This window comes from Prenolepis imparis, unplaced genomic scaffold (assembly GCF_030444845.1).
Source record: "Prenolepis imparis isolate NDT839.2.m4 unplaced genomic scaffold, iyPreImpa1.0 SCAF_6, whole genome shotgun sequence".
NCBI lineage: Eukaryota > Metazoa > Arthropoda > Insecta > Hymenoptera > Formicidae > Prenolepis > Prenolepis imparis.
The window spans coordinates 13,744,729-13,760,092 of NW_028141164.1; the positions used below are offsets into that span (position 1 = coordinate 13,744,729).

General features: G+C 29.8%; 1 protein-coding gene and 1 pseudogene across 1 annotated transcript in view; both read right to left on the minus strand.

Annotated features, from left to right (window-relative positions):
- Positions 1 to 255: 255 nt before the first annotated feature.
- The window catches only part of LOC145936927 (acyl-CoA Delta-9 desaturase-like), a 49,263-nt gene continuing 34,154 nt past the window's right edge, over positions 256 to 15,364 (minus strand). Inside the window, exons 2-6 of the mRNA XM_083039591.1 lie at positions 2,422 to 2,601; positions 1,388 to 1,518; positions 1,097 to 1,302; positions 806 to 985; positions 256 to 679 (exon numbers count right to left, since the gene is read on the minus strand). Of these exons, the coding sequence (XP_082895717.1) occupies positions 346 to 679; positions 806 to 985; positions 1,097 to 1,302; positions 1,388 to 1,518; positions 2,422 to 2,578 (1,008 nt within the window). The 5' untranslated portion in view covers positions 2,579 to 2,601 and the 3' untranslated portion in view covers positions 256 to 345. The remainder of the gene's footprint in view (positions 680 to 805; positions 986 to 1,096; positions 1,303 to 1,387; positions 1,519 to 2,421; positions 2,602 to 15,364) is intronic.
- On the minus strand, positions 4,841 to 5,309 carry LOC145937493 (protein GVQW3-like; annotated as a pseudogene).

A 15,364-nucleotide genomic window follows, 5' to 3' on the forward strand; every position in this document is an offset into this window, starting at 1 on the left:
TTTAACCTTTATTCAGTTATGCAAATGCTGATATTTAGAGATTTAGATTTAAAAAATAAAGTCATAATACAGATTTTATTTATAAATTAAAAATGAGCGTAGTAAAATTATCATTTATGAAACACACAAAAATAAATGTTTTAAAAAATGAAAACAAAAAACCGGCTATTGAGAGCTGGCGCGGGTAAAAGCACGAACAATAAACATTCGTCTTAAAATACAAGAAACTTTATTAATTCCAAAACCATACGTGTTTCAGTTAACCTCACTACATGAAAGAAATAATATATAACGATAAACATGTATAAACCAGTCTAAATAATATAATAAATGAGCAATTTCCTTTTATTTGGACATTTGTTTGTCCGATTTTTGAACTATCAATTCAATATCTGAATTCCCTGTTGGGATCGTATCAGAAAAATTGGACTGACCGAATTTCATTAATCGCATATTGTTCTGAATAATACGTTTCTTGACTACGTCAACGTGTACGGTTTTTAAGTCATAAGCCAAACCTAGATAGGCAAAAAAGTCGATAAAAAATGTACAAAAATTCAGAGTGTAAGGTCCCAGCTCCGCGGCTTTGTAATCCAAAGGGAAAGTATGATGATAATTGTGCCAGCCCTCGCCCAAGGTCACGAAAGAAATTCCAGGATTCTCGACGGGCGATATTGAACTATATAATAAACATGTAAATATTTATAAACAGGAATACACACAATATCTACAAGACCATAGATGATCATAAACAATTGACGTAAATTTTATTCGAGGTTTTTTTTTTAACAAAATAAATGCGTACCCATCGTATGGTTTCGTTCCCCAAATATGAGCAACGGAATTCACCGAAAAGGTCATGTTGAGATTTAAGCAGAGCGAAAAGCTGATGAGATGCCATGCGTTCGACAGAGTTTCATTCCACACCCAGTAAGGAATCAATGTTGGCAAAATAAAGCAGAGGAGTACCAAAAATGCGTAATACCTGAATAAAGAGAATAAAGAGAAATCGATTAAACATTAACAGATAACAATTGATAAAACATTAACAGATAACAATAGCTCATATTTTCGCAAAAAGTTTCGATCGACATACTTCTTCTGAAAGACGACGAAGCAATCTTGTTCGAGATCCTTGCAATTGATTGTAGCACCCTTTTTAAGGACATCCGGATGTTTGGCAATCAATAGCCAGCCAATGTGTGAGAAGAAGAATCCTCTGCGCGCATTGTACGGATCTGCATCGGTGTCCGTAAATTTATGATGCACTCTGTGATCTCTGGCCCACGCATAAATAGGACCCTGAAACATAAAAATTTAGAAAAAAATGAATATAACCGCGATAAGAGAAGAAAAGGACAAAAAGAAAAATTAGAATCGTACTTACTTGAAAAGCAGCGGTCTGGAAGATTGTCAGAATTAATTTCATCGGCCATTTTGCTTTATAAGTTCGATGGGTCCATAGCCTATGACTGCCAGCTACGGTGCCTACCATCGCGGCGACATAAAAGGCGTAGGCTGAAATTATAAAGAACGATAACAACATAAGCCGATAAGTTAATGTAATTTTAATGATTCAAAAAATTATATATTATAAATAATTTAAATAGTAATTTTTTCGCTACATAATTCTCTTGAATATATTATACAGGGTGTTTCAGTAGGAATGGTCAGTATTCTAGCACCCAGTGAGAAATGGTGCTTGAATCGACGTCGATTCGACCAATCATTTCTAGCTGGGGACATGATTGAACATATTATTTTACCCAAAAAAGTTTATATAAATATGTGTTCTATTCTGGATGGTTATAAAAATGCAACTTAATTTTAAGAATGAATACATTTCTTAACTTATTGTAAGTATAACCAAATGCTATGAAACAATTATATTAAATTTAGGTCACGTTTGATAAGTTCTGTGTTAGTTTAAACTTTTTAATTTCTGATGTAATTAAAATTTATTCATGCTAAAATTATTAATTAACTGAAATTATTGTTTATTTATTAATATCAATTATTCAAATATATCATAAGCTTAAAATTTCATGTAATTGTTTCATTGAATTTGGTTCTAATAAGTTAATGAATGTATTCGTTCTTAAAACTAAATACATTGTATTTTTATAACCGTCCAGAATAGGGCCACATGTATATTATATAATCTTGTTATATAAACTTTTTTGCTTAAAATAATGTATACAATTATGTCCTAGAATGTTGACCATTCGTCCTGAAACACCCTGTATATTATATTAAAGTTACATCAGGACATCAGGACTTTTGGTAATAAAGTCAATAAAAATAAATGTATATAACTCAAATCAGATAAAAAATATATATAAATAATAATAATTAGATAAAAAAAAATATATATATATTCAAATAATAATAATAATAATAATAGAGATAAGAAATATCTACACCAAATAATTGTCCAAAGTTTAGCGTAGAAGAAAGCCAAATATAATCCGTAGATGCCGGCCAGATGAATGTACATTAATGTAATTATTTTTATCCAAACAGGTGTCCATTTGTAATTGATTTGTTGTTTTTGTGAATCTTTCATTGATACCTCCATTGATACCAGGTTATTAGAACCTTCTGCACAGATTTCATAATAGATACGTCAAATAAGTTCGAATATCACGCTAAAAATATCTAACACATATTTTTGCTAATAAGTGTAATCTTTCTTTATCATGACAAACCGCATAGTAATTTTCTAAAACAATTATGATGAAACCGTAATTATTTATTATTATTATTTTCCTACTTATCGCTATTATAAATTCGCATATATATAATATATAGGGTGTGTTATTTCATGACTCGATGTTCATACATTAAGAGCGTGTTATTGAAGTTATTTAGAGTTGAAATTGTCTAATAAACATATATAACGTTCTGCGTAAAAGTTATTTAACAGTTCGCTCCACCATACCAGAAGAATTTTTTATCAAGTATATAAAAACTTATTTGCATACAAAGTTCAGATAATTCTGACTGTAAAATAAATTATAAAATAAACTTCTTATGTAAATTTGCTTAAAAATTGCAAACCATAACTAATATATGTATATAATAAATCAAACGAATTATTTTTCAAATAATTGGTTATTGTACATCTGTGATTAACCAGTATTTAAATATGATTCACTTGAATATCGCACTATGAAATGTTCAAATTTGAATTTTAATTACGTGCCATTATCACACATATGAATTGATCGATCGATTAAGACGCGTGTGACTACATGAATTGCGTGGGAAACAATAACTGCATTTATAACACACTGCAGCGTATATTTATATCGATATCACGTATACCAGTGCTCGGAATTAGTTGCCCTTTTCGGACCGATATCTGAAGCGACGCCTTCGGTCCCCAACTACCGTTCGAGGCTCGACGGCCAGGCTTCAGATATCCACCTGAAAAGGTCAACTAATTCCGAGCACTGACGTATACAATTTCCTAATAGTCATCTTTATCTTTATCCATATGCATTTGCTTGTATAATAGTGAATAATTTTGGGATGACTTGACCGGCGATCTAATAAATTTAAATCAATTAAATACCAAGAAGTTAGTGGTAGGTTCCAAAAGTTTGGGCCTATAGAAATTCACATGCAGGTAAAAAGGACATTTAGGGTATAACATCCGTTACAAAGAAAAAAATATTTGCTATTAAAAACGAAAAGTAGAAGTGACGGTCAAATTATATACAATATTCCAATCATGTATTTTACTGGAAATATACCGCACAATTTTGAAAATACTATATCAAAAATGATTTGTATATGTTGATTATATTTAACATTATGTATTATTTTAAACATACTGTACATATTTTCGACAGAATTCCGAAGAAATCGATGAGTTATGCTACTTGATTTCGAATTAATGACAATGCCTCATATTCGAAAAATGTTTAAAAGTAATATTTGTGATTCTCTCTCTCTCTCTCTCCCTCTCTCTCTCTCTCTCTCTCTCTCTCTCTCTCTCTCTCTCTCTCTCTCTCTTTTAAATTTAATTTATATTTGTAATTTAATTTATATTATATACAGAGTATTGATAACATAGTAAAATCTATAAGTAGAGATAAGTTAGGAAGTCCAGGTAAAAGAATTATTTTTGTTATTGAAAGCGAGGGAATAATGGAAAATTTTGAGATGATTAGAATAGAGCATTTACAAAAAATTGTTATGGAACCAAAAAAGAAAGGTACGGAAGAGGGATTAACTAGTGATATACTTAAAGCAGTATTTTATGTAATAAAAGAGGAATTTATTGATATACGAGGGTGGTTTGAAAAGTCCGTGCAAAAATGAAAACTACTTAATTTTTCGGGATAAACTTTTTTTATTTTTCAACGTAGTTTCCTTTTAGGCTTATACACTTCGTCCAACGCTGCTCCAGTTTGTTGATCCCTTCCAAATAATAAGATTGGTCCAACTCTGCAAAATAGGCATTCGTTTCCGCAATCACCTCCTCGTTTGAATAAATCTCTTTCCCCCCAGCCATTTCTTCATATTGGGGAACAAGTAGTAGTCCGAGGGAGCCAAATCTGGAGAATAGGGGGGATGCGGAACGAGTTGGAACCTTAATTCCATCATTTTGCGGCTACAACTACAGATGAGTGAGCTGGTGCGTTGTCGTGATGGAAAAGGACTTTTTTGTGGGCCAATCGTGGACGTTTTTCTTGCAGCTCGGTTTTCAAACGGTCCAATAACGATGAATAATATGCACCTGTAATAGTTTTGCCCTTTTCCAAATAGTCGATGAGGATTATTCCTTGCGAATCCCAAAAGACAGTCGCCATAACTTTCCCGACCGAAAGAACGGTCTTCGCCTTCTTTGGTGCAGACTCCCCGCTGGCAACCCATTGTTTGGACTGTTCCTTGGTCTCAGGCGTGTAGTGGTGTATCCATGTTTCGTCCACAGTGACGAAACGACGCTTAAAGTCCTGTGGATTCCGCTGAAACAGCTGCAAACCGTCCTTGGAACACCTCACACGATTTCGTTTTTGGTCAACTGTGAGCAATCGCGGCACCCATCTTGCGGATAGCTTTTTCATGCCCAAATGTTGATGCAAAATATTATGTACCCGTTCACTCGAGATGCCCACAGCACTAGCAATCTCGCGCACCTTCACTCTTCTATCATCCATCATCATATCATGAATTTTATCAATGATTTCTGGAGTAGTGACCTCAATAGGGCGTCCAGAACGTTCAGCGTCACTTGTGCTCATATGGCCACTCCGAAAATTTTGAAACCACTTATAAACTGTTCTAATCGAAGGTGCAGATTCACCATAATGTTTATTAAGCTTCTCCTTAGTCTTCTGAGGCGATTTGCCTTTCATAAAGTAATGTTTTATCAACACACAAAATTCTCTTTCATCCATTTTTTGGAAATCACTCGATTTTCTCGATTCAAACGAACGCCAAACACAGAGAAATAGACCGATCTGGCTGAAACTTGGTGTGTGTTCTTCCAAGAGATGCTACTAACTAAAAATAACCCCGATACGCACCAGTGATGCCATCTCTCTGACTTTGCACGGACTTTTCAAACCACCCTCGTAATAAATAACTCTTTGAGGGAAGGTTGCTGTCCAGAAGGTTAGAAAACGTCTACGATAATACCGATTCCAAAAATAGAAAAAGCCAGAAAAGTAAGTGAATTTAGACCTATTAATATGTTACCAATATTTGAGAAAGTATTAGAATTAGTAGTTAAAAAGCAAATTAAGGCGTATTTAGGAGATAACTGTATTATAACAGAACATCAGTCAGGTTTTAGAAAACAGTATTCGTGTGAAACAGCGATTCAAACAGTCATTGACGAATGGAAATTGATAGTTAGTGAGGCAAAAATGGTGGGAGTAATTTTCATGGATCTCAAGCGAGCATTTGAAACGATAGATAGAGAAGGACTGTTAGAGAAATTATATCAATACGGAATTAGAGGAACAGCTTTAGAATGGTTAAGATCATATTTAAAGAATAGAACACAGCAGGTACGATTTAACAATGAATGGTCTACATTATTGGCCACAGAATATGAAGTACCACAAGGATTTGTATTAGGACCTTTGTTATTTATTATATATATAATTATATATATAAACGATATAATTAAAGTCTGTCCGGAGGGATGTAGTATAAAAATGTTTGCAGACGATACGCTAGTGTATGTGACTGGAGGGAGTAGTGCGGAATTAGAAAGAAAAATGAATATGGCATTTGTTACAGTGGAAAGATGGATGAATACAAATAAGTTAAAAATGAACGCAGGGAAAACGAAATATATGATAGTTCGAAGTATAAGAAAAGAACTGAGAGGTAACATTACACTGAAATGTTTGGATGGAACGGAGATAGAGCGTGTGGAAAGAATGAGATATCTAGGCATAATTATTGACGATAGGTTAAGGTGTTTAAGGACCACTGTGATTATATGCTAAAGAAAATAGGGAAAAAAGTGAGTTTTTTAAATAGAATAGGTAACTACATATCGGCATACACTGGATGTATTATATGTATATAAGTCAATCATAGCGCCTCACTTTGAGTATTGTGCGACGCTGTTAATTGATATGGGAGAAACACAACTGAATAAATTGCAAAAAGCGCATAACCGGGCCATGAGGGTCATATTGCAATGTGATAGATATATCAAAGTGGAGAGTATGCTGCAAGCGCTGCAGTTTATGTCCATAAGACAGAGGCTGAATTATAATGTGTGTATATTTATCTTTAAGATTTTAAAGAATATGTTACCGGATCAATTAAGAAATAAGTTAACAATAGTAAGAAATGAGAATGAAAGACAGACACGGCAAGCCGGGGACATTGTAGTACAGTTTCGTAGAACAACGAGTGCACAGAAGAGTATGTTTTATGAGGGAGTGAAAATGTACAATGCCTTACCAGCTGAAATAAGACGAATCGAAGAACTGGAAGCGTTTAAGCGAGAGTTAAAGGAGTATATTGTGATTAATGTAAATTAGACTTGTATTTTACAAATAGCTGAGAAAGCTAATAAATATCTCTCTCTCTCTCTCTCTCTCTCTCTCTCTCTCTCTCTCTCTCTCTCTCTCTCTCTCTCTCTCTCTCTCTCTCTCTCTCTCTCTCTCTCTCTCTCTCTCTCTCTCTTCCCCCCCACCTCTCTCTCTCTATTTAAATTATATATATCTTTCTTTTTATTTGAATTATATACAAATTTCTTTCTCTTATTAGATATTTAACATTTCAATTATTTATAACAATTTCTTGTAACTTAAACTATTTATATAAAAAACTTTGTTGAATTAGCTTTAAAATGCATTCTTTAAGTATCTCTACAATAAATATAATTAAATATATTAATTTCTAAAATTGACAATTCCTTCATTTCTTACAAAATTTTTATTGTTTTTAGCTTCTACAAAAAAATATTTTGGATGAATAAAAAAGTACGTATTGTTTATTTTATGTACATACACTTTTGAAGAAAAATGTTTTGATGTTCGTATGTTCGTATGTTTAGATAAAAGATGAAATAAAGGTTTTTGTCCAATTTCGATTATTAGAATCATTCATGAAAAAATTGATTTTGAAAATTAACAATCATATATAATCGTATATCACATATAACAAATTAATAATAAATTAATTTGAATAAAGAAACTAATTTCTTAAATTAGTAATTACATTTCTATATCAAATAAACAAACATCCATATTATTATCTATATTTTCTAACATCCATATTGATATCTATATTTTCTAAATATTAAAATGTATGTAATTAATAAATTCATATATTCTTTAAAAGATAAAGGTTATTACTGATATTGTGATGTTATTTGATATAATTTGTTAGAATTTTTTATCTTAATTTTAGATGTCCTACTGCGAGAAAAAAATATAATGCAGAGAAACAGATAAAAAATTTTAATCATTTAAATTTTGAAGAAAGATTAAAAGCAAGTATAAACTGTATCAAAAAACTACAGTGTTACGTGTCCCTGATGTCCGATAATAATTTAACAAAATACAAAAAAAATAAATTGGAACGTCTTCTGCGTCTCACAGCTCAAGATTTAATGATGTATTACTTTGTTTTGGATGATCTGAATAGAATTATTTCTGTACAATCACCATGGTAGAATTCAATAAACTACAATATATTGCTGTTAATATTATAATTTAATGTATTCATACTGTTAATATATAAATTTTTTTAGGCAACACTATTACAATTTGACGAGTACATATTACTTTGGCGTAATGTCTTACTATCTAAAACAATATCGATTTATATACAAGTTAATTAAATTTTTAAATATGCCAAAGGAAAAGCAGCTTTTAGAACAGCTGCTTACTATAGTGGCACAATATTTTCAACCGCATATATCCTATTTGGTTATTAGTATATATGTGGTTAAATTATATTGCTGAAGAAATACGACGTCGCCTTAGAAATGAAAATCCGACGCATTCGATATTCTCGACGTCCCTTGAGCAATTTTCTTTTTGGAGAGACAACAATATCTATGACAATTTTTGGAATCCAACAGAAGTGGAGCAAATTATGTCTATACTTGAAGAATTCATATTCTCTGATTTAGATGTCCATGAATTGTTGAATACATTAGATTTGGAAGACAAAAAATATACAAATTGCGTAAGTTATTTCGAATTATGTCAAATATTATAATTATAGATTATTATTATGCGCTAGACGAGAGCATAACTATGTGTTTTACATCATTTGAATATTGAATATAATTTTTCTATATAATATATGTTATAGATTTTAGAATTTTTTTGAAAGAATCTTTTAACTATTACATTTCATATTATTGCCAGAAGACTTGGTATACACTGCGTTGCAATATCAAGCTATAATCATTTTGATGTTTTATGGAATCCGAATTAGTAAATATAATTTTAGATTAAGGGCTCTTTCTTGTTTTTATTATAATGTATTCACACTTTCTCATGCACATAGGTATATAAAAATTCACATATACATACACACACACACACACACACATATATATACATATATATATATATATATATATATATATAAAAACGCCACTGAAGGGCAATTCTTGAATACGATGCTATGTCCCCCTCGAAACCCTACAACTTTTGTTTGAAACATTTTTGTCTAAAATCAATATTTATAAAGATATTTAAGGTGCTAATAATTATTGCCTCACCCGGTATATATATACATATATATATTTTTTTCAAGGTCATTTGAAGGTCATTTATGTTTTTTTAAATAGAATTTCTAATTTTTTAAATAGAATCTAAATTTTTTTATATAAATCGATTCCCCGCAATATTCACTATAAAAAGTTATTAGGGCAACATGGCCAAAAAATGAATAGTTTACGAGATATTTTATAAATTAATGTTTTCATTACACCGTTTACAAATTATAAAAAAAATATATATCTTTTTGTAAATTTAATTGAATTAAATATTAAAACAATAAAAAGCGATTGTTTAATAAATTTTTTCCAAGCAATTATCGTGATTTTATTTATTATTCGTAACCACAAAACAAAGAAATTTTTGTTTTTTATGGTTTTTTTTGTTGTGTATTTGTATACATACAGTTGGTGTAAAAAGTATACGTACACTAGAAATTTTCACATAAAATAGTTTATTTCTGTTTAATAATAAATAAAAACAAATAATTATTTGTTTATATTATAAACTGTTTCATGCTTAATAACATCTCAACAACTAAACTTTTGAATTATAACATTTTATACTTCAAAAAACAATAAAATAACAAAAAATAATAATTTTCGAAGGCACATAAAATATTTGTATGTACACCCTGATTTTTTAATAATAAAAACATAATTAATATTTCGTCGGGTATCCCGTGGAGTCGATTATTGTCTGTAATCTTCGTAGCATCGAATCAACGAGATTTTTCGTAACAATAAATAAAATTTTCTTCCAAAATTTTAATAAAATCTGTACGATTAGATGCTTGCCTCTTCCTCGCTGCATTTTTGAAAATACTAACAAATATTCTATTAAAATTTACAATTAAAATTTAGGTGATTGTGAAGGAGCAATTATGCAATAATCGGGGCTCAACAGAGGTCGAAAATATTGAATGCTTAGGATATTCATTTCTAGGCGACGTCGTATTTCTTGAGCAATATTATTTAACCATGTTCTTATGACTGAATAGGATATATACGGTTGAAAATATTGTGCCACTATAGTAAGCAACTGCTCTAAAAGCTGCTTTTCTTTCTATAGATCCAGACTTTCAGCGTCCTACGACAACCTTCTCGGTTTATGACCTGAGTTTGTAAGATTGTCTTTATTTTAGTTTACTTTTATTGAATAAGAAACGTCGGTCAAGGTATTACTTTTATCTTTTTTTTCCTAATAAGTTTAACAAACTTGTAATTTTGGCAATGTAAGTTATTTCTGCATAGATCTAAGTAAATCATCTTCACCGCACAATTTTCAAAATGTAAACATTTATAACGAAAACGTGATTTATATTATGTGGATTATATTCAATTTTATGTGGATTATATTCAACATTATAAATTATGTGATTTATACTGTACATCTTCCTAAAAGAATTTCTGAAAAAGTTGTCAAGCTACTTGAGTCAGCGACGGCGCCCTATTTATTAAAAATATATAAGAAATAGAGTTCATTAATTCTTTATAAAATGAAAAATATGTACACTTTCAAAATAAAATCGAGAATAAAATTGCATTTATTTAAAAATTTTACAGTGATTTTTTTTTAAATTATTAAACATTTATACATTTCAATTATTTATAACAATTGTAATTTGCCATTTCTTGTTAATTTAAACTATTTATATAAAAAAATTTGTCTAATAGATACTAAACTAGAGATATTAATTTTTTAATTTGACAACTTCTCTATTCTTCACGAAAATTTTATTATTTATAATTTCTGCAAAAAATATTTTGGATAAATAAACAATACGTATACAATACTTTTTCTTATTTTATGTATATTTCGTGAAAAGTTTTGATTGATTTGAAAAATGCAAAGTCAAAGAAAATTAATTTTTGTCCTATTTGACTCTTATGCTCACATTATGTAATAATAAAGTATAGACAAGGAAAGAATTTTTAATTATAATTTATGATAACAAGATGTCACAAGCCACAAACAATAGCGAATAATTGTTATGAAACAATGCGTTGCTTGAAATTTCACGTAACATGTTATGAATCATTATACTTTTAAATGCATTAAGATTTCAGTTTTATTAATTTTCAATCTTATATTACGTTTGTATAATAAGTTCTATATATAACATTACGTTTGTAATAAATTGTAACATTACAGGCAAATTCGATATGCAGTAAAACAATAGGCACAATTAATAATGTAATAACATATAATAACTTATTTTTTTTACTATTTTCGCAGAGATATTTTATTCAGTAAAAATTAAAATTAATATAAAAAAATTGTTAAACTTAAGAAATTTATAAAAAACTAAAAAACATATATAAATAAAAGTCGTCTAACAATAAATAAAAGAAATTTTTTAAATAAGAAAGTACCTGTCGTAATATTTCTTCTCCCAAAACTTGTTATTGTTCGATAATATATGCTAAAATTTTTTACACGTGGAAATAAAACTCAAGGCATCCTCAATGCTGATGTTGTCGTCTCCCAGAATGATAACACTCACTTCGTCGGGCAAGGATGTTATCGAAACCATCGAAAAAATTCAATAATGCACAAAAGAGTTCGCAATGGACGTTATTTACTTTGGTTTTATATCATTAAATTTATTTGTATACTTATATGTATACGAATAAGAGCGCACGAAGTTTACTCCATTAGCACTGCGATGCGTCCGTAACGAATTGTCTTTTATGTGAAGACTGAAAAGACTGGATGCACCGCCTTTGAGGCCAAACGTGTCAAACTATTCAACTGTGCATATGAATGTATATTAATGATCAGAGAAAACGGATAAAAATTCCTATTTTCTTATTGGTAACAAATAATAGAGTTACTTTCCCAAAATTTCTGAAAAAACTTTCTAGACAATCATTTTTCACTGTTTGTAAGATTTATTTTAAGATATTGTGTTTTAATATTATTTTAAAGAAAGGTCGTTTCCACTATCATATAACTATCTCATCTATTTGAAAATTTATATGCCACGCAATCGAGTCATAGCTTTAAAGAAATTTTAGAAATTTTTGTTACCTGAGTCTGACAGTAAATAATAATTATAAATTTATTTTCTTTGTTTGTTTTCTTCATTTCTTTTCTCTTTAAAAATTTTTTTTTCATAAAATGACTTCGATATTTTGTATATTTACGAGATATTTTAAAATTTTGTATTTATTAGTTTTTTTTAGAGTATTGCATTTTAATTATATTCTTGTTAAATATTTTGTAATGTGTGCATTATTTTCAAATCGCAAATTCTCATTACTTGCCAATTATTTTTATTATACCGAGTGTTCAAAATAAAACGTTACAAATTTTTATCTCCAAAAATATTGTTTCTAGAAAAAAATATTTCAAATAAAAATTGCAGTATTTCAAGGGGAAAATAAGTTAATGTTATAGAAATGTTTGTAGGCGACGGTTTTCAAGGTCATTTTAAAGTCAATTTAATTTTTTTAAATGGAATTACCCTAAATATTTTGTATATATTAACGTGATACACAAATATTCACATTATAAATCCTTCTGATTATTTTAATTAAATCTGCAAGCAAAAATATTTCTTTTTTTCATTATAATTTCTAGAAAAACTAAGAAACTCAAGCATGTTCTTCAGAGTATTTGATAATAATCTAATATTTGAGAAGAAAATTACCTTTGGAGTCTACTTTAGAACAAGCTATTTTAAGAACAAGTGAGAAATTCTTAAAATGAGAATACGATTTTTCAAGGGTACTATCTGTATTGACGCTAATAAAGTATACCACTGTGTAATAAAAATAGGGATTAAATTAAGAAAGCCGTTTGTTCAGGCTAGAACTTCGTTTTGGATAGTAAAATGCGCTCCGATCGAATTAATTACATCTCCCAGAAGCTTCTGACATTTCACCGAGGCTCGTTACATCCATCGCATTAGCCTCTCGCTAAAAAGCGGATAAGTATCATGATAACTGGTCTGATATATCGCGAATAATACATCGCGCGCAGAGTTACTTTTTACCCTCCCTTCTACTCTTCTCTTCTCGCAAAAGACTCGTGTCTGAAATATCGTAATTAATTTCGCTCGTCTTTTCTGCGATTTATCTCACGAGACCTGCGCTCGAGACTCGACCTCGTCTTGTCTCCGATACGCGAAAAATATTGCGATAATGGAACTATATCTCGTATAATTTATTATACATAAAATGTTTTTTTTTTCTCTTTCTTTTTGCCGAGTCAGAAAAAATTATCGGATCAATGCATTATTATCAATGTGCTAGATAACAGATAGCAGCGTATTTCGCAAATAATTGTGTTGTTCTTTCTTAAAAAGATCTGTTGATTTACAAACAAAATTTCTGTCCAAAAATTAAATTATACATGTAATATGTTTTTTCTTTTATTAAATGTAGCATTTTTTATTGGCATTTAATTTTGAGGCAATTTTTTTTATTTTTGATGAAAAGTTTTTAGAGTAAACTATAAGAGAAATAATTAAATAATTTTAACAAAATTATCATTAATAATATTATTACTAAGAAAAACTTATTTGGTTTTTTTAAAACAAACTTTGATCATTTTCTCACAAGATTTTAAAGAAATAAAAATCATATTTAAAGAAAAGCATAAGATTATATATATAACTTACATTATACTTTTTTAAGCAGAAATTGTTCTATTTTTCCCAATGTTTCTTAACTTTTAACTAAAGCTATATTAATTTTCCATGGATGCAAATCTATTCCACTAATATTTATATATTAAAATTTTATATAGAATAAATATACGATAAAATAGGGTAAAAAGTAATTTTAGAAAGAAATATATTTATACAAAAAGTCTAAATAGTTATTAATTAATCAATTTCTATAGTTGATAACTTTTTAACATAAAAAAGAGAAAAAAAATCAGAAATATTAACAATATAGCTATTAACTCAAATAGAACACAAATTCCAATTAGTGAGTTAGAATATTTAAATCACCTTTATTCTTTCCTATGATAGTTTTAACGAGAATTTTTTTTTTTTATCGCGCTTTTATACGAATGTAGACTCTTACTTGCGCAATCTATCTCTCTATTTACTATTCTTCGATCTTTTATCCTTATCCCATTGTGTACCCTCGGGAACTCGAAGATCTCCTAGAGTCTCTTATGCTCGCGTGCGATCTACAGTTATGAACATTATATTTCTACACTTTTCAACATATATGTCACTTGATTGAGACATCTACTAAACTCCCGCGAGGTAAAATTTACAATGAAGTAAAACCTACAATACGTCAGCGCTGTTAATCTCCATCATCTGGCTGTCAATGATGGAGTGACGTAGGCGTTTATTATTTATTCCAGATATATGTAAATTCCTTTCGTACGCGCGCATGAATATATTACTAATCTTACCCAGAAGAATTTATATTACATCTTATTCGTAATGTTTGTAAACGCTGGCACGATTTTCGTCCCTCGCTGATTAACCTGTTAACTCAAACCTTTGAGTCGTTTTAACTACTCGCGATCAAACGACTGGAACCTAGTCGATCAATTTACAAGATGCGCTTTTTTAATGTTCTCGCAATAAATCATGGTATATTTATAATAAAAAAAATTAATTTTATTTACGTAAAATGTTGAGAAGTATTCTATTAAGGATCAATATTGAAAATAATCGACCAAACTAGCACAAATTTTTACACTTTATTAAAAGTTACGACGTTTCGACCATATGGTCGAAAAATATTAAGGATACTTCTATGAATGATAATGATATAATGATATCGTTAGATGTTAGTGCGTTATTTACAAACGTTCCCAAAGAATTAGTGTTAAATGCTATTAAAAAACGTTGGAACGATATTACTAAGAACATAGATTTCAGTTTAACTCAGTTCCTATACGCAAAATTGATGGAATTAAGGTTCCAACTCGTTCCGCATCCCCCCTATTCTCCAGATTTGGCTCCCTCGGACTACTACTTGTTCCCCAATATGAAGAAATGGCTGGGGGGAAAGAGATTTTATTCAAACGAGGAGGTGATTGCGGAAACGAATGCCTATTTTGCAGAGTTGGACCAATCTTATTATTTGGAAGGGATCAACAAACTGGAGCAGCGTTGGACGAAGTGTATAAGCCTAAAAGGAGACTACGTTGAAAAATAAAAAAAGTTTATC